At 45.7% G+C, this 27,012-nt stretch overlaps 1 protein-coding gene across 1 annotated transcript; it reads left to right on the top strand.

Moving 5' to 3' along the window:
• The first annotated feature begins 610 nt into the window (after positions 1-610).
• Positions 611-27,012, top strand: LOC133462734 (gap junction alpha-10 protein-like). The gene is made up of 5 exons (XM_061744138.1): positions 611-738; positions 7,089-7,466; positions 16,004-16,588; positions 17,721-18,200; positions 26,725-27,012. Exons 2-5 carry the CDS (start codon positions 7,122-7,124, stop codon positions 26,761-26,763), a joined length of 1,449 nt encoding a protein of 482 aa, XP_061600122.1. The 5' UTR covers positions 611-738; positions 7,089-7,121; the 3' UTR covers positions 26,764-27,012.

The raw sequence follows: 27,012 nt of genomic DNA, 5'->3' as shown, positions 1-27,012 counted from the left end.
AATAACAGAGAGTATATTGTCTAGAAAAAGGTGAGTTTTTAGTCTGGATGTCAGTGTTTAAGTTTAACGGGGAGCCAGTGTTGTAGGACGGAGGTGATGTTTCACTGACGACTCGATTGGAAGAATTCTGGACCAATTGAAACCCATTGAAAAATTTGTGAGGGAGACGGAAGAGGAGAGTGTTACGGGAATCAATACGGGGGTGACGAGGTCGCCAACAAGGATAGAAGTGCTCACTTGATTCATGTTGACCAGGAAACCTACGGGTCAACATGAGGAACACCAGCAAACCTGCATGTGGTCCAAACTAGGAATCCATGTTTATTTCTTTTTATTTAGTTTTTTTACTTTTTTTTTACACTTTTTGCCTGTTCGAAATCAAATCTTCAAGTCAAAATCGAATCAAATCAACATCCTCAGGTTCAACAGGAACGGGACTGGACTGTGGAAGCAACAACAAACACCCTCCATCGTTGAGGGTGGGGGTTAGCCGTCCTGGCGTGGCTGCCGGGGACGGGTGGGGGTTAGGGTGGTGGAGTGTCCCAGCGGGAGGTGATCGATGCTCACATCCCGTGAACCCTGCAGAGCTCAGAACGCTGACACACGGAGCTCACAGCAGAGGAATATGCACGGCAGCCTGGATGTGTTAGAACCACGACGCGGATCCGGACATTTCCAGGAAAACCTGAACCCGATGGAGGGCTGCGGAAGAACCGGGGGGGGGAAACCTTCTGATCTGTGAGTGCTGTTCAAGCTTCTCTGTCTGGTGGGTCATGAATCAACTCCGTAGGGGTTGGTGGTCGTTCTGGTTCTGATGGTGGTCCTGGTTCTGACGGTGGTCCTGGTTCTGATGGTGGTCCGGATGATGATCCATCCCAGGATTCCAATAGTTAGAGAGTTGTCCAGTCCATGACTCAGTTCTGCTCCTTGAACCCAGAACCCTCATTACAGTGTGATAGATGTGGGACATTTACTGCCATTTAATGGCTCTTACAGGTTTCTATATTATACTGGTTGTTTACCAGCTTGTTTGGGGGTGGAGCCTATAGAGGGAATGCACATGACGTCACAGATTCGACTTCACAGCGGGTTACAACCACTGAGTGGCAGAAAGACTGAGTGGCAGAAAGACTTGTGTTAGATATTTGGTGTTGGGTATTTGTTGTAGTTGTATTGGTGTTTCGTGTGTTGATTGTGTCGTGATTTATTGTATGTATATGTATGCTTTCGGCAATAATGGTTACCATTCATGCCAATAAAGCCAATTTGAATTGAATTGACTGAGTGTCAGAAAGACTTGGTTCTTGGTAACTGTACCAAATATTAATGTCCATGGACTACTGGTTCTTGGTAACTGTACCAAATATTAATGTCCATGGACCACTGGTTCTTGGTAACTGTACCAAATATTAATGTCCATGGACCACTGGTTCTTGGTAACTGTACCAAATATTAATGTCCATGGACCACTGGTTCTTGGTAACTGTACCAAATATTAATGTCCATGGACCACTGGTTCTTGGTAACTGTACCAAATATTAATGTCCATGGACCACTGGTTCTTGATAACTGTACCAAATATTAATGTCCATGGACCACTGGTTCTTGGGGTAACTGTACCAAATATTAATGTCCATGGACCACTGGTTCTTGGGGTAACTGTACCAAATATTAATGTCCATGGACCACTGGTTCTTGGGGTAACTGTACCAAATATTAATGTCCATGGACCACTGGTTCTTGGTAACTGTACCAAATATTAATGTCCATGGACCACTGGTTCTTGGGGTAACTGTACGGGTCACTGTCAAGTCCAACTGCCTTTAATTTAAGCCCATAATCGGCTGTTATCCCGTCTTCTCCACTAGTTGCAGCCATTTTTGCTGATGTTTTGCCACTCAGTGCGAGTAAGGGGGGGTTGAACAGTGGGGAAGTGACGTCAGTCCATACCCTCTATAGATACTGGCACCAGAACCCTCGCCCTCACCCAGCAGTGCATTGTGGGGAGGCGCTGCCTAATATGAAGCCAAAGGCAACAACGGAACAAGAAACAAGTTATCCTTTTTCTGTCTCCTACTTAAAACCATCTCTGTGTTGGGGGGAGGGTTTGGCTAGAAGATGAACAGGGTCTTCCATAGCTGCTTTAGCCAGACATTAGTAGCTGAGTTTGGCTGCACTGCTTCTGTTAGCAGTCAATAGAAAGACCACACCCCCTTTTTATACACGAGTTAGTGTTTAAATGTGTTTAATGGTTAAACAAAATGTAACCTGATGAGGTACATCAAAGTTCCCCAGTGCAGTTGTTATGGATGTGAAATAGAAGACCAAACATGTTTTGACCAAACAGGCAGTAAATATGTGGCATGTAGCAGGTCTGGATCCAGGAATGCTCAGGAATTCAGCTTATTTCAGGGCGAATAGTAATTGTTTAAATTTGAAATAAGAGATATTCTGAGGTCCCGCATTTTAGATGCAACTCTAGTTCTTCAGCTTTTATTGTGTTTTTTTTTTAACATTTAATGGTGTTTCAGTATTTAAAATACCTTTTTCAGGGTGTTTTGGCCTTTTATTCTTAATAATTAGCGTCTAAACTCGTTAGTGACTTCCCGTGTTCCTCTTCCAGCAGAATAGCCCTTTTTTTCTTTAACCCTAGTCACATGCAGACTTTACAATCAACGAGGGAACAGCTCCTTCAGTGACAAACATGTGGCAACGACGACAGACCTCCCATGACCACAGTCTTCCTTTTTTTATTTATTTAATTTTATTAACAAACAGTACAAACAACAAAAAAAGACGACATCGAGTTACAATGATATGTATCTAGGTGTGTGTGTCCCTCAGCCTGCTGGTCCCTCAGCCTGCTGGTCCCTGCTGGTCCCTGCTGGTCCTGCTGGTCCCTCAGCCTGCTGGTCCCTGCTGGTCCCTCAGCCTGCTGGTCCCTCAGCCTGCTGGCCCTAGGCCGAAGGCTCCTTAGTCTCCTTCCTGATGGCGGGATAGTAAAGCAGCTGTGGGTGGGGTGGGTGATGTCCCCACGAGTCCCCATGAGTTTGAGGGCTTTGGGGTTCAGGCGTGTATTGTAGATATTTGTGGTTCAGGCGTGTATTGTAGATATTTGTGGTTCAGGCGTGTATTGTAGATATTTATGGTTCAGGCGTGTGTTGTAGATATCTTGGAGGGATGGAAGGGGGGCACCGATGATTGTTTCAGCTGCTCTCACTGTGCACTGCAAGGTCTTACGGCAGAGTTCAGTGCAGCTGCCAAACCACACAGTGAGGCAGCTGGTCAGGATGCTCTCAATTGTGCCGCGATAAAAAGGGAGCATGATGGGGGCCAGGGTTTTGACGCTCCTCAGTTTGCGGAGGAGGTAGAAGCATTGTTGGGCTTTTTTGTGTAGTGATGTGTTGTTGGTGTTCCAGGAGAGTCTTCAGTGATGTGGTGTTCCAGGAGAGTCTCCCATGATGTGGTGTTGGTGTTCCATGAGAGTCTTCAGTGATGTGGTGTTCCAGGAGAGTCTTCAGTGATGTGGTGTTGGTGTTCCAGGAGAGTCTCCAGTGATGTGGTGTTGGTGTTCCAGGAGAGTCTTCAGTGATGTGGTGTTGGTGTTCCAGGAGAGTCTCCAGTGATGTGGTGTTGGTGTTCCAGGAGAGTCTTCAGTGATGTGGTGTTGGTGTTCCAGGAGAGTCTCCAGTGATGTGGTGTTGGTGTTCCAGGAGAGTTTTCAGTGATGTGGTGTTGGTGTTCCAGGAGAGTCACCAGTGATGTGGTGTTCCAGGAGAGTCTCCAGTGATTTGGTGTTCCAGGAGAGTCTTCAGTGATGTGGTGTTGGTGTTCCAGGAGAGTCTCCAGTGATGTGGTGTTCCAGGAGAGTCTTCAGTGATGTGGTGTTGGTGTTCCAGGAGAGTCTCCAGTGATGTGGTGTTCCAGGAGAGTCTCCAGTGATGTGGTGTTGGTGTTCCAGGAGAATCTCCAGTGATGTGGTGTTGGTGTTCCAGGAGAGTCTCCAGTGATGTGGTGTTGGTGTTCCAGGAGAGTCTTCATGTGGTGTTGGTGTTCCAGGAGAGTCTTCATGTGGTGTTGGTGTTCCAGGAGAGTCTCCAGTGATGTGGTGTTGGTGTTCCAGGAGAGTCTTCAGTGATGTGGTGTTGGTGTTCCAGGAGAGTCTTCAGTGATGTGGTGTTCCAGGAGAGTCTTCAGTGATGTAGTGTTGGTGTTCCAGGAGAGTCTCCAGTGATGTGGTGTTCCAGGAGAGTCTTCAGTGATGTGGTGTTGGTGTACCAGGAGAGTCTCCAGTGATGAGGTGTTGGTGTTCCAGGAGAGTCTTCAGTGATGTGGTGTTCCAGGAGAGTCTTCAGTGATGTAGTGTTGGTGTTCCAGGAGAGTCTCCAGTGATGTGGTGTTCCAGGAGAGTCTTCAGTGATGTGGTGTTCCAGGAGAGTCTCCAGTGATGTGGTGTTCCAGGAGAGTCTCCGGTGATGTGGTGTTCCAGGAGAGTCTCCAGTGATGTGGTGTTGGTGTACCAGGAGAGTCTCCAGTGATGAGGTGTTGGTGTTCCAGGAGAGTCTCCAGTGATGAGGTGTTGGTGTTCCAGGAGAGTCTCCAGTGATGAGGTGTTGGTGTTCCAGGAGAGTCTCCAGTGATGTGGTGTCGGTGTTCCAGGAGAGTCTCCAGTGATGTGGTGTTGGTGTTCCAGGAGAGTCTTCAGTGATGTGGTGTTCCAGGAGAGTCTCCAGTGATGTGGTGTTGGTGTTCCAGGAGAGTCTCCAGTGATGTGGTGTTGGTGTTCCAGGAGAGTCTTCAGTGATGTGGTGTTCCAGGAGAGTCTCCAGTGATGTGGTGTTGGTGTTCCAGGAGAGTCTTCAGTGATGTGGTGTTGGTGTTCCAGGAGAGTCTCCAGTGATGAGGTGTTGGTGTTCCAGGAGAGTCTTCAGTGATGTGGTGTTCCAGGAGAGTCTTCAGTGATGTGGTGTTGGTGTTCCAGGAGGGTCTCCAGTGATGTGGTGTTCCAGGAGAGTCTTCAGTGATGTGGTGTTGGTGTTCCAGGAGAGTCTCCAGTGATGTGGTGTTGGTGTTCCAGGAGAGTCTTCAGTGATGTGGTGTTGCAGGAGAGTCTCCAGTGATGTGGTGTTGGTGTTCCCGGAGAGTCTTCAGTGATGTGGTGTTGGTGTTCCAGGAGAGTCTTCAGTGATGTGGTGTTGGTGTTCCAGGAGAGTCTTCAGTGATGTGGTGTTGGTGTTCCAGGAGAGTCTTCAGTGATGTGGTGTTGGTGTTCCAGGAGAGTCTCCAGTGATGTGGTGTTGGTGTTCCAGGAGAGTCTCCAGTGATGTGGTGTTGGTGTTCCAGGAGAGTCTTCAGTGATGTGGTGTTGGTGTTCCAGGAGAGTCTTCAGTGATGTGGTGTTGGTGTTCCAGGAGAGTCTCCAGTGATGTGGTGTTGGTGTTCCAGGAGAGTCTCCTGTGATGTGGTGTTGGTGTTCCAGGAGAGTCTCCTGTGATGTGGTGTTGGTGTTCCAGGAGAGCCTTCAGTGATGTGGTGTTGGTGTTCCAGGAGAGTCTTCAGTGATGTGGTGTTGGTGTTCCAGGAGAGCCTTCAGTGATGTGGTGTTGGTGTTCCAGGAGAGTCTTCAGTGATGTGGTGTTGGTGTTCCAGGAGAGTCTCCAGTGATGTGGTGTTCCAGGAGAGTCTTCAGTGATGTGGTGTTGGTGTTCCAGGAGAGTCTCCAGTGATGTGGTGTTCCAGGAGAGTCTCCAGTGATGTGGTGTTCCAGGAGAGTCTTCAGTGATGTACACGCCCAGGAATCTGGTGTTGGTCGCTCTCTCCACAGCTGTCCCGTTGATGGCCAGAGGAGGGCCCTGGTGTGTGCTCTCCTGAAGTCAATGATGATCTCCTTCGTCTTCTCCATGTTGAGAGTGAGGTTGTTGTTGCTGCACCATGTGGTCAGCTGGCGCACCTCGTCCCTGTAGTTTGACTCATCGTTTTTGCGGATGAGACCAAGCACAGTCGTGTCATCAGCGAATTTGACAAAGATGTTGGTGCTGTGCATTGGTGTGCAGTTGTGACTTAGGAGAGTGAAGAGCAGGGGGCTGAGTACACATCCCTGGGGGGCCCCTGTGTTCAAAGTGATGGTGTTGGATGTGTTGCCGCCAACCCGGACTGCCTGTGGTCTCCCGGTCACAAAGTCCAACAGCCAGTTACACAGAGAGGTGTTCACTCCCAGCCGGTCCAGCTTTTGTATAAGCTGCTGGGGGATGATGGTGTTAAATGCTGAACTAAAGTAAATGAACAGAATCCTTACGTATGAGTCTGTGGTTTCAAGATATGTGACAGCTGAGTGGAGTGCAGTGGAGATTGCGTCATTGGTGGACCTGTTGGCCTGATATGCAAACTGGAAGGGGTCCAGGGTGGGAGGGAGCATAGATTTAATGTGCTGCATGACTAGCCGTTCAAAGCACTTCATGGTGATGGACGTCAGTGCTACGGGGCGGTAGTTGCTGAAGCAGGACGGGGAGGCCTTCTTGGGTATTGGAATGATGGTGGTTACTTTGAAGCATGTGGGAACAGCAGCTTGGCTTAGTGAGATGTTAAAGATGTCTGTGAAAACATCAGTGAGTGCCACTGCACAGTCCTTCAGTACATCCCATGAGATCTCATAACATAATATAGTAATACACTATAAAACAATATATCATGATAATGCCAAGAATAATTAAAGCTGCAAGCAGCAATGAACGGGCCCTCGCACTCATGGCCACCGTCCCCCATAACCATATCAGAAATGACACCACCCACGACTTTCTATGTCAAACCATTCAAAGGTTATGGCAGAAAATAGGAACTATGAAATATCGACCAATCAGAAGAAGGGGCGGGGCTAATTTGCACCAATAATGGTCAAGGACTCAAAAGCATGTCTGATGACACCACCCACGAGTCTTTATGCCAAACCATTCAAAAGTTATGGCACAGAAAATCGGAATTCAGAATCAGGTTTTAGTCTCCAGAGTGGGTCACAAACATTAAACCCAGTTAACAGGTTTTCTTCTCCTGTGTTTTCATGAGTGTACCGGTCTGTGTTTGCGTCTCCCCAGTCTGAGCATGTGACTCCGAGGCGGGTGAGAACCATGGGTGACTGGAACCTGCTGGGCAGCATCCTAGAGGAGGTCCACGTCCACTCGACCATCGTGGGGAAGATCTGGCTCACCATCCTCTTCATCTTCCGAATGCTGATCCTGGGAGCCGCCGCCGAGGACGTCTGGGACGACGAGCAGTCCGAGTTCGTGTGCAACACCGACCAGCCGGGCTGCAAGGCCGTCTGCTACGACCGCGCCTTCCCCATCTCGCTCATCCGCTTCTGGGTGCTGCAGGTCATCTTCGTGTCGTCGCCCTCGCTGGTCTACATGGGCCACGCCCTCTACTGCATCCGGGTGCTGGAGAAGGAGCGGCACCGGCGCCGCAACCAGCTCAAGGTCAGTTAGTTAGTTAGTTCAGAGTTACTTAGTTCATAGTTAGTTCGGTCAATCACAAGCATAAAAATCAACAAACAAGATAAACATCCACAGGTTTTTCCCTGGTCAACATTGTGATTATTTTGACCGAAAAGGTCTGAGCTTGAAGCAGAAAGCTTATAACAGAATAGAATATACAAAAAGAACAAATGAAGTATCATGACGCTACACATAATAATAATAATAATAATAATAATAATAATAATAATAATAATAATAATAATAATAATAATAATAATAATAATAATAATAATATTAATATGAATAATAATAGTAATAATAATAAAAATAATAATAATAATAATAATAATAATACTAATAATAATAATAATAATAATAATAATAATAGTAATAATAATAATAATAATAATAATAATAATAATAGTAATATTAATAATAATAGTAGTAATAATAATAATAATAATAATAATAATAATAATAATAATAATAATAATAATAATAATAATAATAATAATAATAAAAAACATGTAGATTCTTCAGGCCTGGACATGTAGCGGATGACACCACCCACGACTCTCTATATCAAACCAAGAAAGTAGGAACTATCAAATATGGACCAATCAGATGAAGGGTGGGCGCGCTTTTTGGCATCTAGCGTCACCACGGTAACGCTTTTGACTAAGAAGTAATGTGCGTCGTCGCAGGATGGAGACGCACATTTTGATGTATACTTTACACGATTAATTGAAAATGTCTGACGTCCTGTTGGGTTTCGGCCATGGCGCCAAGAGACTTTTCTTTAAGTTGTGACATGATACAGGTGTGTACCGATTTTCGTACATGTACGTCAAACCGTATTGTGGGGCTTGAGGCACAAAGTTTTCTAGGGGGCGCTGTTGAGCCTTTGGCCACGCCCATTAATGCAAACCTTTAAATATCACATTTTTCATCAGGCCTGGCTTGGTGCAAAATTTGGTGACTTTTGGGGCACGTTTAGGGGGAAAAAAGGCCCTCATTTTTTTTTTTAAAAGGGAAAAAAACAAGGAAAAATTAAAGCTACAAGCAGCGATGAACGGGCCCTCGTGGCCACCGCCTCCCATAAGCATATCAGAAATGAAACCACCCACGACTCTCTATGTCAAACCATTGAAAAGTTATGGCAGAAAGTAGGAACTATCAAATATGAACCAATCAGATGAAGTGGCTGGGCTAATTTACACCAATTATGGTCAAGGACTCAAAACCATGTCCGATGACACCACCCACGAGTCTTTATGTCAAACCATTCAAAAGTTATGGCACAGAAAAGTTTTCTAGGGGGCGCTGTTGAGCCATCTTGCTACGCCCATTAATGCAAACCATTAAATACACATTTTTTCGCCAGGCCTGGCTTGGTGCAAAATTTGGTGACTTTTGGGGCACGTTTAGGGGGAAAAAAGACCCTCATTTCGTCAGAAGAAAGAATAATAATAAAAATTCCTACAGATACAATAGGGCCTCCGCACTGTCAGTGCTTGGGCCCTAATAATAATAATAATAATAATAATAATAATAATAATAATAATAATAATAATAATAATAATATTAATAATAATAATAATGACAATAATAATAATAGCTTAAATAACTGTAATAATAATAATAATGATAGCTCTGAAAACAGAAAGTGAAAAGATGCTAAAGAAATCGACAAAACCAATTTAGGTTGTCATTTCATCTCATGCATGTTAACATTCTTCTTTGTTTGCTTATTGTGCTTCTATATATGAGTCCTTTACCTTTGCTTTGAATAATATCTTGTATGCTTTTATTGAGTTTGCTATTTTAAGGTCTAATGAATTCCACAGTTTTACTCCTAAAACGGATATAAAACATCTGCCCTTTGCAGTGGCGATTTTGGTCTGTAAATTTTGGTGGGGCCATGCTGGAAAATCTTATGCAATCAGTATCAAGTGAGAGAAGGGACCACAGCACCTTTGACCACAAAATTGCAGCTGAATAATGCCATCATCACACAAACAGTGCCAATCTAACGACATATATTATCATATCAATAGCGCTACCAAATGGGCAGTGTTCAAGAGCTCATATCAAATACTCAAGATCGAAACAGCAACGTGACAACAATAAGAACACAATGCACAAGCACGACCGTTCACGAGCATGGCGTGTACGGCGCACATGCAATACACAGCAATTAATATACAAAGCCACCACACAGAGTATACCACAGCCAAACAGCCATTTCAGAACCACAGACAGGTAAACAGCTCCATCAGCGTCGGGGAGCCCACGTGAGGTTGTGTCCCCCCACACCCACACCCACACATGTATCGCCAGATGCGCATTACACAAAGTCCACTATAATTCAAAGAATATAAGTACATGGTCAGTTCCACTATAAAAATCTGTTAGACTCACCGTTGACGAGCTCCCGGTTAACCAGAGTTTCCTTTTGAACCATTCCTTATTAAATGTCCTTGTTTTGTCTTTTCCGGCTGGACAAATGGTTAAATCATCTGGTCGATGTGGTCCCAAACGTTTTATTTCCAACTTCTGCTCAATTGATAAAGTGCTAAATCGCACACACACCAAATAGTCAACTTCATTCATTTTGAAAGAATGAAACGTCACCTATCAATCAAAGTACGTAGCCGGCGTACGGCGCGCATCGCCGCGTAACCTACGCCGTAGGCTCGTTGGTGTAACGCAGAACCATAAATCAGCCTTTATTCTGGCGCGGTTTGAAAAAGACAAGCGAATGATTATGTACATTCACTGAGTGAATATTATGAAAGTAAAATATTCATTTCTCGCTAGAAATAGTTTTTTTTAATTCAGTCCGCAAATGACGGCGAAAAGCATTCTGGGAAATTCTGGGAACAGCCAATCACAGAGTGAGCTGTTTGAGCGCCGGCCGACGCCGATTCAACATGTCTGCTTCAGTTCAGAGCAGCCAATGAGAGGCGCTCTGGGGCCCTGAGCTCGCGGCCCCACTGTCGAAGCTAATGTGTGCGCTGTACACGCGCACGCAGCGCGCAGCAGTTCACCAGTCCACAACTTTACAGGCAGAGGTGCCAGCTCTGCGGTGCCCCACCAAGCGGAAACAGAGGGGCTGGATCAGGCAGGGCCAACTATTTACACACAGTTACACTACAAAAAGCGTCAGCAGATGAAATTAAGTTGCATCAAATGAAAACTGCGGACATTTAATTGGAGACAAATTTATTATGAACTTATGTTTAATGACACATAATCTTCCCCTGCGCAGCAGCGCCCTCTGGTGGGGCCGTGCCCCACCGGCCCCTAATGCAAAGACGCCAGTGGCCCTTTGTATTTGTTCTTATTGCTGTTGTCAATGTCAATGTCAATTTTATTTATATAGCAAATTTAAAGCGACACTACGTAACTTTTCCACCTTAATATCATATTTCCAGAGTCATTGTGATGGAACATCAACTTCCAACAGGTTTAATGAACCTCTGTCATGGTCTGAGGGGTCTGTATCTCCTTCACTGGCACTATGTAACTTTGAGGAGCATGGTAGGAACCCTGCCACACTAAAAAACTACAAATCGTTACGACTTTGACTGCTTTACGGCATACGTCACTTCCCCCTCCTTCCCGATTCGCAGTCGAGACGAAAATGGGCGGGGCTTGGAGCGCAGCTCCGCAGAAGCTGGTAACCCGTTGCTGCGTTGCTGCTGCAGTATGGGGGTATTATTGTTCCAATATTATTTGTGTGTGCGTATCTCAATCTGTGTGTGCGTAAAAAGATTTGTGTGTCTGTATTCAGATTTGTCTGTGTGTAAAAAGATTTGTGTGTCTGTATTCAGATTTGTGTGTGCGTAAAAAAAGATTTGTGTGTCCGTATTCACATTTGTCTGTGTGTAAAAAGATTTGTGTGTCCGTATTCACATTTGTGTGTGTGTAAAAAGATTTGTGTGTCTGTATTAAGATATGTGTGTGCGTAAAAAGATTTGTGTGTCTGTATTCATATTTATGTGTGCGCAAAAATCAGCCGGGAGCTCTCGATTGGCTGTCTTTGCACACGTGGATTTTGACACAGTTCTGCCGCGGCAAATCTGTAAAAAGATCTGTGTGTAAAACGATTTGTCCGTAACTTTTGATTTGCCCTGAGCTCGGACTCACAGGCTCACGCCAGGCTACAGTAGCAATGCAGCCTTCACACCACTAGTCGGCGCGTAGCTCTCAGTCAGTACGTTCACCTGCAGCAGTTCCATCGGGGTTTTGAACATATTATTAGACATCGTTTGGACTTTTATACTGCATGCAAACACCTGAACCCCATCTACTTCAGACCTATGTCGGACACTTAGTAATCGGGTTGCATATGGAGTAAGATAACTTCCAAAAAGATGTGTTCATGTTATAACTATTCATATTCATAATGATAAACATTTGTATGTAAATAAAAAAGTTGTACTCAAAATGCTGCTGTCACGCACATGAGTCTGATAAATTATTAGGGTAAGAGTAAGAAATTAGGTAAGAAATTGACCTTTTACGTCTCATTTATTCATTCACACACGCACTAATATATTTGGGAAACAGTTAGGCACCAAATATAATATATTTAATTTTCTCAGATGGCAAAAATAAGAACTTTATTGATCCCACATACTGTAGGAGTAATTCATGTCATATTAGAGAACAAGGTAGTGCCGAAAAACAATATATAGCCTATCCCCCCTCACAAAAATAAGAAAAATATATTTTCTCATCAACAAAGCATATTTTACATAAACATATTAAAAAAATTTCAAGTAACAAAATAACATATTTGAACAATTCTTCAATTTTTTCAGTTCTTTTATTGTCGGAAAAATGGTTCAAATGTGTTATTTTGTTATTTGAAAAAATTTAAATTTGTTTTGTTGATGAGAAAATATGTTTCTCTATTCTTATTTTTGTGAGGGGGGATAGACTATTGTTTTTTTTTTCAGCACTACCTTGTTCTTTATAGCTGATATAAAATGAATTACTCCTATGTGGGATCAATTTCCCAAATATATTAGTGCGTGTGTGAATGAATAAATGAGACGTAAAAGGTCAATTTCTTACCTAATTTCTTACTCTTAACCTAATAATTTGTCAGACTCATGTGCGTGACAGCAGAATTTTGAGTACAACGTTTTTATTTACATACAAATGTTTATCATTACGAATACGAATAGTTATAACATGAACACATCTTTTTGGAAATTATCTTACTCCATATGCAACCCGATTACTAAATGTCCGACATAGGTCCGAAGTAGATGGGGTTCAGGTGTTTGCATGCAGTATAAAAGTCCAAACGATGTCTAATAATATGTTCAGAAACCCGATTGAACTGCTGCAGGTAAAGTACTGACTGAGTGCTACGCGCCGACTAGTGGTGTGAAGGCTGCATTGCTACTGTAGCCTGGCGTGAGCCTGTGAGTCCGAGCTCAGGGCAAATCAAAAGTTACGGACAAATCGTTTTACACACAGATCTTTTTACAGATTTGCCGCGGCAGAACTGTGTCAAAATCCACGTGTGCAAAGACAGCCAATCGAGAGCTACCGGCTGATTTTTGCGCACACACAAATCTGAATACAGACACACGAATCTTTTTACGCACACACAGATCTTAATACAGACACACAAATCTTTTTACGCACACACAAATCTGAATACAGACACACGAATCTTTTTACGCACACACAGATCTTAATACAGACACACAAATCTTTTTACGCACACACAAATCTGAATACAGACACACGAATCTTTTTACGCACACATAAATATGAATACAGACACACAAATCTTTTTACGCACACACAGATCTGAATACAGACACACGAATCTTTTTACGCACACACAAATCTGAATACAGACACACAAATCTTTTTACGCACACACAGATTGAGATACGCACACACAAATAATATTGGAACAATAATACCCCCATACTGCAGCAGCTCCACACAACAGACGTGGGGAAAAGATCCTAATGGTTTAACTTTTCACCGGTTTCCTGCTCGGAGGCAGAACCACGCAGGCCAAGTATCTGAGATAACAAAGTAAAAGAGTGAAAGAGTCGTCGGCTCGCTTTGGATCGCGGCTGTAACGACCAAACACACAGTAAAGCATGATTTATGGTTCTGCGTTAAATCGACGCAGACCTACGGCGTAGGGTACGTGGCGACGCGCAACGTACGGTGCGTGTCGCCGCGTACCCTACGCCGTAGGATCTGCGTCGATTTAACGCAGAACCATAAACAGCCTTAAACCACAAACACTCACACAGACGGGTCGGATCAAAACACGGGTTTTATTCCCCACTTCTCCAGCTAAACGCAGTTGCTGGCCAGCTCTCTGCGGTGCAATTAACCCCAATCTTCAGATAAAACTAGTTTGTTGAGGAAAAAATATTAACTCTTATTTGTAGCTGCAGAGGAAAAAAATTATCTCACGAGGAAAAAAAAATCAACAGGTGGTGAAAAAAAAATCTTCACCATAATATAGCAGTCAAAAAAAAAGAAAAGAGAAGTAAGAGGGATACAAAACATGTACTGTATGTTGTACTATTATACAAATTTATTGAAACACATGGGTCTTCAGTAGGGATATGGATCCAGACCGTTAATAATCATTATTTTCTCCATATACCGCTCCCTGGCTTCCTTGTTTAAGGTATCCCGGTAAATTCCAGTTCCTTTCCAGCAGTTTAACATCTTTTTTTTGCGTTCCGTCTGTTCACTTGGTGAAACAGAAAAGCGTCCCGTGTTCTCTCATCAAAACAAATGCAGCGACGGGACAGGAGTTTTCCGGCAGTAAGCGCTGGTGCTCATGGGAAACGTAGTGTTCTTTCTGGTAAAACACTACCGATTTTGTCCACAAGATGCCGCCAAACTCAGAAAAGCTGAAAGTTACGTTGTGCTGCTTTAAAAACGACCGAGGTCGACCAAAGAGCTGTACAGTGTACATTTAAAATGAAACAATACCAAAAGAAAATACAGTACAAAGTGTAGAAACAATAAAATCACTAACGTACTAGGATGGTCAATAAAATAGTAATAAAAAATAGAGAATAGAAAATAGACGGCAAAGAACAGACACATAAAGTGCACAATCACTTCTCATAGATGTAGCCACTATTTACCGTACACCAAAAGCCAAAGAAAATAAATACATTTTCAAAGAAGACTTAAAAACCACTAGGGTCTGAGCAGATCTAATGTTTAGTGGCAGCTATTCCACAGCTTAGCTTAGCTTAGCTTAGCTTAGCCACCACAAAAGCTTGGTCACCTTTGGTTTTGAGCCTGGATTTTGGGACGTCTGAGAGGAACTGACTTGACGACCTCAGAGCTCTGGCTGGTGTGTGAATGTGGAGAAGTTCAGTAAGGTATTGGGGAGCCAAGCCATTCAGTGATTTAAAAACAAACAGCAAAATCTTAAAATCAATTCTGTAGTGAACAGGAAGCCCGTGCAGGGAGGCCAGAACCGGTAATGTGGTCAGTGACGCTTTGTCTCAAAAGATTGTTCCCCTGAGGTCGTTTTCCTCTCTTGGCTTGAACAGTTCTAGTGCAGGAGATAACCAAAACAATCGTTCAGTTTGTGATACAAGCATGAAATTTGGTACACACATAGCCAAAGGCATTCCAAAAATAATTGGACATGGAGCCATCGTGAATTTTCAACATGACGCCCATGGCAGCCATTTTTCAAAATGGACGACAGAAACAACTCTTTTTGTATGACTTAGGGACATAATATGATATTTTAGACATGTTTACCACATATAGTACTTGGTAGATGTCTCTTGGATAATTGGATAATTGAAAAGTTGTAATTTAATATTCAAGATGGCCGCCATTTTTTAAAGATGGCAGCCATCATTTGTGTGACTGATACGGATGATCTTGGTGTCTAATCAGTCATTATTTATGATGCAGAAATCACATTTGAAACATTGGAATTGGCCAGAAGCTTCCTTCTACCTCAAAACTGAACATGACAACTGTTTCTTTCATGATAACAGCCATATTAGCCAAAATAAAATACACACCGTAATTTAATGAAAATAGATCTATTATACATAAAAACAAACTTTGAACTAATAAACAAAAAAAGATCCTCATATCTGCAAGAACTGAACCATCCAATGAATGGATAAGTAATAAAGTGGATGTTGAAGCTCAGCCAGGGCAAACTGGCAACTCATTTCAACTAATCACTCATTAGAAAACACTTGTTTCTGGCGTCCATTTTGAAAAATGGCTGCCCTGGGCGCCATGTTTAAAATTCCCGATGGCTCCACGTCCATATCTTTTGGGGAAACCTTTGGCTATTTGTACCAACTTTCATGCTTGTATCACAAACTGAACGATTCCTACACATTTTATAACTAAACAGCTGGACTATTCCTGCATGCAGCCCGGAAGTAAATTGTTATAAGCCTTGTATATTATTACAGTGGTGTTCAGATTAACTATATCTTGCAATTGAACTGTATTGTTTTGACTGAAAAGTGTGTTTGTTGAAGGAGGAGCTGGACGAGACGGAGCCGGCGCTGGGCGAGCACCGGCGGGTGGAGAAGGAGCTGAGGAAGCTGGAGGAGCAGCGGCGGGTGAAGAAGGCTCCTCTCCGAGGCTCCCTGCTCAGAACGTACATCATCCATATCCTGACCCGCTCCGTGGTGGAGGTGGGCTTCATCCTGGGCCAGTACGGCCTCTACGGGATCCACCTGAAGCCGCTGTACCGCTGCGAGAGGCTGCCCTGCCCCAACATGGTGGACTGCTACATCTCCAGGCCCACGGAGAAGACCATCTTCATGGTCTTCATGATCGTCATCGCCGGAGTGTCGCTTTTCCTGAACGTTCTGGAGATATCCCACTTGGGCGTGCGTAAGATAAAGCAGACTCTGTACGGGGAGAGGTACGCGGCGGCGGAGGACGACAGTTTGATCTATCGGTCCAAGAAGAAGACGTCGTCCCCGCAGCTGTGCGTCACCAACGCCTCGCCGCACAACGGGCCGCTGACGCAGACGTTCAGGGTGATTCCGCTGACGGACGTGAAGCCGCTCCATCACGGCGGAGGGTCGAAGGAGGCGCAGAGGAACAACAGCCTGGTTTGATTTGATTTGATTTGATTTGATTTGATTTGATTTGATTTGATTTGATTTGACTTGATTGGATTTGATTTACCGTATTTTCTGGACTATAAGCCGCACCTGCATACAAGCCGCATCCGCTCTATTACCAGGAATATTTGTCTTATTTCTAGTTAACATGTCTCATTTTTAGTAAAAAAAATCTCAGTACACTTAAAACAAGACTGTGCACATTCAGGCTGCATTGGAAGCTTGTATGACTTCATGTAGATTATTCAGGCCTTGACATTTAGCAGATGACACCACCCACGACTCTCTATACCAAACCATTCAAAAGTTATGGCAGAAAGTAGGAACTATCAGATATCGACCAATCAGAAGAAGGGGCGGGGCTAATTTGCACCAATTAAGGTGAAGGAGTCAAAACCAGTACCACAGTTTGATGTATAACACACCTGGGTGCACGTTACGGTTCGGGCCGTATTAACTGCAGAGGAAATGGCATAAATTGCACCAAAATTACACGATTAATTCAAAATAGCAGACTTCCTGTTGGGTTTGGGCCATGGCGCCAAGAGACTTTTCTTTAAGTTGCGACATGATACAGGTGTGTACCGATTTTCGTGCATGTACGTCAAACCGTATCGTGGGGCTTGAGGCACAAAGTTTTCTAGGGGGCGCTGTTGAGCCGTTAGGCCACGCCCATTAATGCAAACATTAAATATCAAATTTTTTGCCAGGCCTGGATTGGTGCAGAATTTGGTGACTTTTGGGGCAGGTTTAGGGGGAAAAAAGACCCTCGTTTAGTCGGAAAAATAAAAACAATGAGACCTCCTACAGATAAAATAGGGCCCTAGCACTGTAAGCGCTCGGGCCCTAATAAGACAAATATTCTTTTTAAGATTTTGAGTTTTCGCAGTGTATATATAGGGGCAAGATAAGCTTTATGCTTCAAGCCCAGACCTTTTCGGTCAAAATAATCACGTTGTTGACCAGGGAAATACCTGTGTTATCTTATTTGTTGATTTTTGTTTGTGATTGACCGAAATAAATATTAACTAACTAAATATACACATGCATACATACACATATAGTATATATATATATAGCTGTCCATTTCTGAACATAAATATAATCAAATCTACCACAGGTTCAGCTCAGTCCGACCAGCTACGCCTGCACGCCGCTGAGGATGCCGCCCGGGTCCGGACAGAGCTGCACGCTCCAGAGTTCCCAAACCTCCGAGGGGGTGGAGGTCCGTGTGGAGCACCGCCCGGCCTGGATGTCTGACCCGGCCATGGAGGAACCGCCGGGCCGTCTGGAAACCAAGCAGGAGGACCCTCCCGCCCACGACCGCTGGGAACCTCTGCGGTCCGGGTGCCCCTACAGGCCCGGAGCTCTCCAGGACCGCGACGGCGAGAAGACGAGACGGGAGTCGGCGGCCAGCGACTTCCTGCTCCCCAAGTCCAGGAAGACCAGCTTCATGGCCCGGCCTCCGTCCGAGAGCCTGTCCTCCATGAGCGGCTCCACCAGCCCCTCCATGCACTCCTCGGAGGAGTCGGACGAGTTGGGGTCCCTGCAGGGAGACATGCCCATGATGCCGCCTGCCGGAGGCCGGAGAATGTCCATGGCAAGTACCAGTCAGATGATGACGTGAGCAAAAGCATCAGGCTCACACCGTGTCCTAACTGCATGCGCCGCGAGCGAGCTTCAGCGACAAAAACAATTCCATTGCTTTATTTTTTATTGCACTGTCTATACTGGTTGCGAGCGCCGCGGCGCGACGTGGCGCGACGTGGCGCGCCGTTTCGAGCTGGACTTTAGTCGCACGCCCTGCTTCTATTTTCTTCCTGTCGCTCGCGTTGAAAGCCGGTTGAAAGTTGAAAAAAAAAGTTGAAAGCGCTGTAGGAAACAGTCATTTCAATACAAGAACCTCAATAAAGTGGCAGCTGCTGGAGGGAGATGCCAGGGAGCTGGAAGGTTCTGATAAGATAATAAGATATAATAAGAATCTTATCTTAATCTTACTAGGGCTTAATTTGTGCCGGATCCTGCCGGATTTCTCGTGTCCTCTGCTTTTTCCCACATCCCAGTAATGATCTGACATGCTGACATGTTTGCTGCATTTAACACCACACGCCAGTCACTCCACGCTGTTCGCTGTTTGATTGCGTCACCGTTCGGTTTTTTCCCCACTTATTCCACCGAATAATAAGCTTGTTTTCTGTTTAGAAAGTACAAACGTAGGAAGATTACAAGTAATCACCACCAAATCAGCACGGGCGGGTGAATAAAGGCTGATTTATGGTTCTGCGTAAAATCGACGGCGTAGCCTACGGCGTAGGGTACGCGGCGACGCGCACCGTTCGGTGAGTGCGCCGCGTACCCTACGCCGTAAGGTCTGCGTTGGTAACGCGGAACCATAAATCAGCCTTTTAAAAGGCGAGTCTCAGCTGTCAATAAAAAGAATGTGGTAGAACGTGGAGGCCGATAACGCGTTCCGTGCGACGCGACAGTCGGACACTGTTATGACAGTGCAGTTAGGACAGGCTGTAACTGTCCGCGAGCGACGCACCGCTGCGCAGCGCGACGCGGCATGCCATTTTGAGCTGAACATTTGTCGGACGCCCTGCTTCTATTTTCTTCTTGTCGCTCGCGTTGAAAGCCGGTTGAAAGCGCTGTAGGAAACGGTCACGGATGAGGAACGGCTGATCCAGTTAGTTTACATCCAGGCTTTGATATCTTCAAACAGCCCAGGAGAGACTGTACAGAGTTGGAGGATTTTAGTGGGAAGTACAGTTGAGAGTCATCTGCATATAAATTAATAGAGATATTCTATTTTCCCATGACGTCCCCAAGGGGACGCATGTAGAGGCAGAAGAGCAATGGGCCTAGTATGGGCCCCTGAGGGACCCCATAGGAGGCAGAGGCAGTGGATGGGAAGAACTGGTCAATGGACACAGAAAATGTCCTACATGTGTTGGTGGTGAATGTGCTGGTGGTGGTGAATGTGCTGGTGGTGAATGTGCTGGTGGTGGTGAATGTGGTGGTGGTGGTGAATGTGCTGGTGGTGGTGAATGTGCTGGTGGTGGTGTTGAATGTGCTGGTGGTGAATGTGCTGGTGGTGAATGTGGTGGTGGTGGTGAATGTGGTGGTGGTGGTGAATGTGCTGGTGGTGGTGTTGAATGTGCTGGTGGTGGTGAATGTGCTGGTGGTGGTGGTGAATGTGCTGGTGGTGGTGAATGTGGTGGTGGTGAATGTGGTGGTGGTGAATGTGGTGGTGGTGAATGTGCTGGTGGTGAATGTGGTGGTGGTGGTGAATGTGCTGATGGTGGTGAATGTGCTGGTGGTGAATATGCTGATGGTGGTGAATGTGCTGGTGGTGGTGGTGGTGGTGAATGTGGTGGTGGTGGTGGTGAATGTGGTGGTGGTGGTGAATGTGGTGGTGGTGGTGGTGAATGTGCTGATGGTGGTGGTGAATGTGGTGCTGGTGGTGGTGGTGAATGTGCTGGTGGTGGTGGTGAATGTGGTGGTGGTGGTGAATGTGCTGATGGTGGTGGTGAATGTACTGGTGGTGGTGGTGAATGTGCTGGTGGTGGTGGTGAATGTGCTGATGGTGGTGATGAATGTGATGGTGGTGGTGAATGTGCTGGTGGTGGTGGTGAATGTGCTGGTGGTGAATGTGCTGGTGGTGGTGTTGGTGGTGGTGAATGTGCTGGTGGTGGTGAATGTGGTGGTGGTGGTGAATGTGGTGGTGGTGAATGTGCTGGTGGTGAATGTGGTGGTGGTGGTGAATGTGGTGGTGGTGAATGTGCTGGTGGTGAATGTGGTGGTGGTGGTGGTGAATGTGCTGATGGTGGTGAATGTGCTGGTGGTGAATGTGCTGGTGGTGGTGGTGGTGAATGTGGTGGTGGTGAATGTGTTGGTGGTGGTGGTGAATGTGCTGGTGGTGGTGGTGAATGTGCTGATGGTGGTGGTGAATGTGGTGGTGGTGGTGGTGGTGAATGTGGTGGTGGTGAATGTGCTGGTGGTGGTGGTGGTGGTGAATGTGCTGGTGGTGGTGAATGTGCTGGTGCTGGTGGTGAATGTGCTGATGGTGGTGGTGAATGTGCTGGTGGTGGTGGTGAATGTGCTGCTGGTGGTGGTGAATGTGCTGATGGTGGTGGTGAATGTGCTGGTGGTGGTGGTGAATGTGCTGATGGTGGTGATGAATGTGATGGTGGTGATGAATGTGGTGGTGGTGGTGAATGTGCTGATGGTGGTGGTGAATGTGCTGGTGGTGGTGAATGTGCTGGTGGTGGTGGTGAATGTGCTGATGGTGGTGAATGTGCTGGTGGTGGTGGTGGTGAATGTGCTGATGGTGGTGGTGAATGTGCTGGTGGTGGTGGTGAATGTGCTGGTGGTGAATGTGCTGATGGTGGTGGTGGTGGTGAATGTGGTGGTGGTGGTGAATGTGGTGGTGGTGGTGAATGTGCTGATGGTGGTGAATGTGGTGGTGGTGGTGGTGGTGAATGTGCTGGTGGTGGTGAATGTGGTGGTGGTGAATGTGGTGGTGGTGAATGTGCTAGTGGTGGATGTGCTGATGGTGGTGGTGGTGGTGAATGTGCTGGTGGTGGTGAATGTGCTGGTGGTGGTGGTGAATGTGCTGGTGGTGGTGGTGAATGTGGTGGTGGTGGTGAATGTGCTGCTGGTGGTGAATGTGCTGGTGGTGGTGGTGAATGTGGTGGTGGTGGTGGTGAATGTGCTGGTGGTGGTGAATGTGCTGATGGTGGTGGTGGTGATTGTGCTGGTGGTGGTGAATGTGCTGGTGAATGTGGTGGTGGTGGTGGTGAATGTGCTGGTGGTGGTGGTGGTGAATGTGCTGATGGAGGTGGTGAATGTGGTGGTGGTGGTGGTGAATGTGCTGGTGCTGGTGGTGAATGTGCTGGTGGTGGTGGTGGTGAATGTGCTGGTGGTGGTGGTGAATGTGCTGGTGGTGGTGAATGTGTTGGTGGTGGTGGTGAATGTGCTGGTGGTGGTGAATGTGCTGGTGGTGGTGATGAATGTGCTGGTGGTGGTGGTGGTGGTGAATATGCTGGTGGTGGTGAATGTGCTGATGGTGGTGGTGAATGTGCTGGTGGTGAATGTGCTGGTGGTGGTGAATATTCTGGTGGTGGTGAATGTGCTGGTGGTGGTGGTGAATGTGGTGGTGGTGAATGTGCTGGTGGTGGTGAATGTGGTGGTGGTGAATGTGCTGGTGGTGGTGAATGTGCTGGTGGTGAATGTGCTGGTGGTGGTGAATGTGCTGATGGTGGTGGTGAATGTGCTGGTGGTGGTGGTGAATGTGCTGGTGGTGGTGAATGTGCTGATGGTGGTGGTGAATGTGCTGGTGGTGGTGAATGTGCTGATGGTGGTGGTGAATGTGCTGGTGGTGGTGGTGAATGTGCTGGTGGTGGTGAATGCAGGGGCGGAGCAGGGGTCCCAGCCTAGGGGGGGCGAAGCATTCTAGATGGGCCCTTGTGGCCTAAACATCCCCGTTAGAACATAATCGCTAAAAATGCCACAGATCAGGCCCAACCAACCACAATTCCAACAGCAGCAGCAACACGGTCAGAACCATTCAAATGAGGTTTCAGCACCATGGATTTACCAGTCATTATGTCAAACCTAATTATAAGCCTAATGCAGACTTTAAGATATAACTATCAAACTGGAGATAAAAATCAAATGACATCAGTGATGTCTATGGAAGCTCATTTCCGCCAGTAAAACAAAAAAATAAGATGAAATCTTAGCCTTAAAAATAAAAATATCCCCACGGTAAGTCATAATTATGAGAAAAAGTCATCATTTCGACTTTCCATCTCATAATTTCGACTTTTTTATCTCATCAGCCGGTTCTTCACCTTTCAATCACTTTTCTCTTATCAACGGCGAAGTCAGTCTGGATTGAGAGCAAGGTGAGGTTGCCAGGTTGGGCAGGTTTCAGCCCAATTGGGCTAAAAAAATATATATTTGGGCTGCTTTTCCTGGGTTTTACTAAATATTTAGGAGAAATGATTAACAAAAAAAAGTTTCCATTATGGCAGAGAAAAGTAGAAATTTACACAATAAACTCACTGATAATATATTTGCTTTAATCTGCTCCATTTTATTGTAGTTTTTGTTTGGAGCCTGAATTTTTTTTTAGGTTATTTAGTAATGTGAAGATGAAATGTATTACGCATTTAATAATTTATGGTTTTAAGAGAGAATGTAAGATTTGGGCTGGTTTTTCATTATTTCGGTGGGTTTTACGTTGCATTTGGGCTGGAACCTGTCAGATCTGGCAACCTCAAACTCAGCACTGGATTTCTTAATGACTCGTCTTTTTGGTCACAATAAACTTGCTCTCATCAATGGCGAAGTCCCTCTGGATTGACAGCAAGGTGAGGTTTGATAGTCTGGCCCCATCCATGCAGCCCGGAGAGAGTTTTTAATCAACTTCAGCTGCTGAAACTCAGCATGAGTTTAAGGCTCTGATGCGACAACTGGCTCGACGCATTGCTACGGCGTAGGTTACGCGGCGACGCACACCTTACGCCGTAGGCTCTGCGTTGGTGTAACGCGGAACCATAAATCCGCCTTAAACAGATGCGCCTGCGAACCCGTGCATGACAGGCAGCCACACACGGGGAGAAGGGACTATTTGTTTCATTTTTATTTTTTAAACAACTTTATCCTTATGAACGCAAGTGTTATACAGTCCAACTTTCCTTATTTTATTCAGAACACTTTTTTTTTTTCCCTCTTCGGAGTGGGCCCCCCCGGAGCAGTGGGCCCGGGGCGGCCGCCCCCCCTGCCCCCCCGCCTGCTCCGCTACAGGGTGAATGTGCTGGTGGTGGTGAATGTGCTGGTGGTGGTGGTGGTGGTGGTGAATGTGCTGGTGAATGTGCTGGTGGTGGTGAATGTGCTGTTGGTGAATGTGATGGTGGTGGTGAATGTGGTGGTGGTGGTGGCGGTGGTGGTGAATGTGCTGGTGGGGGTGGTGGTGGTGAATGTGGTGGTGGTGGTGGTGAATGTGCTGGTGGTGGTGAATGTGCTGGTGGGGGTTGGTGGTGGTGAATGTGGTGGTGGTGGTGGTGGTGGTGAATGTGCTGGTGGTGGTGGTGGTGAATGTGCTGGTGGGGGTTGGTGGTGGTGAATGTGGTGAATGTGCTGGTGGTGGTGGTGGTGGTGAATGTGCTGGTGGAGGTGGTGGTGAATGTGCTGGTGGGGGTTGGTGGTGGTGAATGTGGTGGTGGTGAATGTGCTGGTGGTGGTGGTGGTGAATGTGCTGGTGGGGGTTGGTGGTGGTGAATGTGGTGGTGGTGGTGGTGAATGTGCTGGTGGTGGTGGTGGTGGTGAATGTGCTGGTGGAGGTGGTGGTGGTGAATGTGGTGGTGGTGGTGGTGAATGTGCTCGTGGTGGTGGTGAATGTGGTGGTGGTGGTGGTGAATGTGCTGGTGGTGGTGGTGAATGTGCTCGTGGTGGTGGTGAATGTGGTGGTGGTGGTGGTGAATGTGCTCGTGGTGGTGGTGAATGTGGTGGTGGTGGTGGTGAATGTGCTGGTGGTGGTGGTGAATGTGCTAGTGGTGGTGGTGGTGGTGGTGGTGAATGTGCTGGTGGAGGTGGTGGTGGTGAATGTGGTGGTGGTGAATGTGCTGGTGGTGCTGGTGAATGTGGTGGTGGTGAATGTGCTGGTGGTGGTGGTGAATGTGCTGGTGGTGCTGGTGAATGTGCTGGTGGTGCTGGTGAATGTGGTGGTGGTGAATGTGCTGGTGGTGGTATCCAAGAGTTAGTGGTCCAATTGTTTTTCTTGCCACTGTTTGGCTGAAGGTTTTTCTCCCACGAGGGGAGTTTTTACCTGTCAGTGTTTATGTTTATGTGATAATTGCTCAAGGGTCATGTTCTGGGTCTCTGGAAAGATCCTAGAGACAACTTCCATTAAAATAGACGCTATATAAATAAAATTGAATTGAATAGAGGGAATGCGCATGACGTCACAGATGCGACTTCAGAGCGGGTTTCGCCCACTGAGTGTCAGAGAGACTGAGTGTCAGCGTAAACTTTCAGTTTGAGCAACTGGAAAACATCTAAAATGGGAAAGAGCTGTTGTGCGATCGACTGTACTCATAGATTTAGCAAGATATCGGAGTTATCAAAAAATAAGCGTAAGAGAGTGAAATTGATCGCTGCAATTCACAGAAACAACTGGATTCCAGACACCGAAACGTGGATTTGCGGTTCCCATTTTGTATCAGGTAATGTTGGATTTTTGGGTAGCTAACGTTAAACGGTCAAATCATAAAGTTCGGTGTCCTCATCACTTTAATTTCACCAACAAATCCTGCCTTGAAGTCGGACCAAGCGTCAAGACTTTTGTAAGCCTTCAAGCTTTGCTTCGTGTATTACCCGGCGTAGAAATTAAGTACATATAAATATCAGCAAACTGGATTCGTGGCCAAATATTAATGTCCATGGACCACTGGTTCTTGGTAACTGTACCAAATATTAATGTCCATGGACCACTGGTTCTTGGTAACTGTACCAAATATTAATGTCCATGGACCACTGGTTCTTGGGGTAACTGTACCAAATATTAATGTCCATGGACCACTGGTTCTTGGGGTAACTGTACCAAATATTAATGTCCATGGACCACTGGTTCTTGGGGTAACTGTACCAAATATTAATGTCCATGGACCACTGGTTCTTGGTAACTGTACCAAATATTAATGTCCATGGACCACTGGTTCTTGGTAACTGTACCAAATATTAATGTCCATGGACCACTGGTTCTTGGGGTAACTGTACAGGTCACTGTCAAGTCCAACTGACGCTAATTTAAGCCCATAATCGGCTGTTATTCCGTCTTCTCCACAAGTTGCAGACATTTTTGCCACTCAGTGCGAGTAAGGTGGGGGTGGTCCAGTGGGAAAGTGACGTCAATGCAGACCCTCTATTGAATCAATACATGTATGAGGTCCAGCATGGCCTCAGTGGGGTATGCAGTAGCAGTTTAAAAGGTCTCCACATGGACCCCCATGTTGTTCTCCTGTCTAACCCATCCAGTGACGGATAAGTCAACACATGAGAGGAGACGGGAGTCTCCTTGGACTCCTTGGATATTGATATTTCAGATGAGAATTGTGATCTGTAGTCGGAGGAACAGCGGTGAAGATAGGAGTGACAGAGAGAAGAGCAAGCAGTTTACATGTTACAGAATACATGTTTGGAAGTGAAAAACATAGGATGAAGAGTGAGGATGAAAGGAGTAGAGGTTAAGTTCTTTGGACAACTCAGGAACCCAGGAACTACTCCCTCCCTACTCCCCCTTCACACAGCTTTCCAACATCTAAAGATGTGCCTTTCCTCTACTTGGTGATCCCCAATCAAGTCCAGGTCCCTGCTGTCCGTGGTAACAATGAGTGCGTTTACATGGGAGGTTCCTCTTTAATTCAGAATTCAAATTAAATCTGATTTAAAATGAGTAAAAATTACCATGTAAACACCTAATTCCGAATGAAATGGCCATTCCGAATTAAACTTAATTCCAAGTAAGTTGCTGGTTTGTTCCGATTTTAAATCCGAATAGAATAATTCCGCGATCATATACACTAATTCCGCCTTAAAATTAATTTCGGTCTTTCTTTCTGCTCGTTCCCTCGCCCGTCCGTCTCCATGACGCTTATATTCCGCGCTGGGCTCGTTTTCAATACAAAGTCTCAAGATGCAGCAGCAGTAAACGCTGGTCAAGAGCAGAGACCATTTATTTAATAAATAGAAATCATTAAAAGAACAGATGGAAACAGGAAACATAGAAATTGTGAGCTTTTCAAAGTTGTAGCGACTAAGTTAGTTTTTCTTGCGGTAGACGTAACTTCCGGTCCCCCCCCTATCCAATCAGAACCTTCCCAACCCCCAGACCTGGAGAGGAATTGGAGAAAGCCCGTCAAACGTGTTTTCCATGTACTGTAAACCTAATTCGGAATTACTATTTCCATGTAAACTCGAAGGAAAATAGTTTAATTCTGAATTATTTAATTCGGAATAGTTAATTCTGAATTAAAAAACATCACATGAAGTCCTGTCCTTACAGACGCTGATCCTTCCTGTGAGAAAGACATGTGGTAACGTCTGCATTTTTGTTTCAGAGCATGTTCCTGGACATCTCCTCCATCATGAAGAAATGATGCTGGGATGAGCTGCGTCCCCGATTCATGTCTACGGCGGGCAGAGCTGGACCAGGAGCCGTGACGAGGCAGCATGTTTGAAAAGCACCTTACAGTCTGCTGTGCCAGAACATCTTTGTATCTGTTAAAAACAAACTGCGACATCAGACGCTCTTTACAGACATCAACACTTTTCTAAATCTGAGACTGATTCCAGTCTGTGTAGTCATTTATATTCTGTCATGAAAAGTTCTGATCCTCTCTGCTATA

The sequence above is a fragment of the Cololabis saira genome, chromosome 16 (genome assembly GCF_033807715.1).
Source record: "Cololabis saira isolate AMF1-May2022 chromosome 16, fColSai1.1, whole genome shotgun sequence".
Taxonomy (NCBI): domain Eukaryota; kingdom Metazoa; phylum Chordata; class Actinopteri; order Beloniformes; family Belonidae; genus Cololabis; species Cololabis saira.
Note: the sequence above shows the minus strand (reverse complement) of the source record. Positions and strands in the feature narration are given on the sequence as shown.

Coding starts and splice junctions, on each gene's coding strand:
- LOC133462734 (XM_061744138.1), top strand. CDS start 7,122: ATGGGTGACTGGAACCTGCTGGGCAGCATCCTAGAGGAGGTCCACGTC. Junction 7,467..16,003: donor GGCGCCGCAACCAGCTCAAG/GTCAGTTAGTTA, acceptor TGTTTGTTGAAG/GAGGAGCTGGACGAGACGGA. Junction 18,201..26,724: donor GAGGCCGGAGAATGTCCATG/GCAAGTACCAGT, acceptor TTTTTGTTTCAG/AGCATGTTCCTGGACATCTC.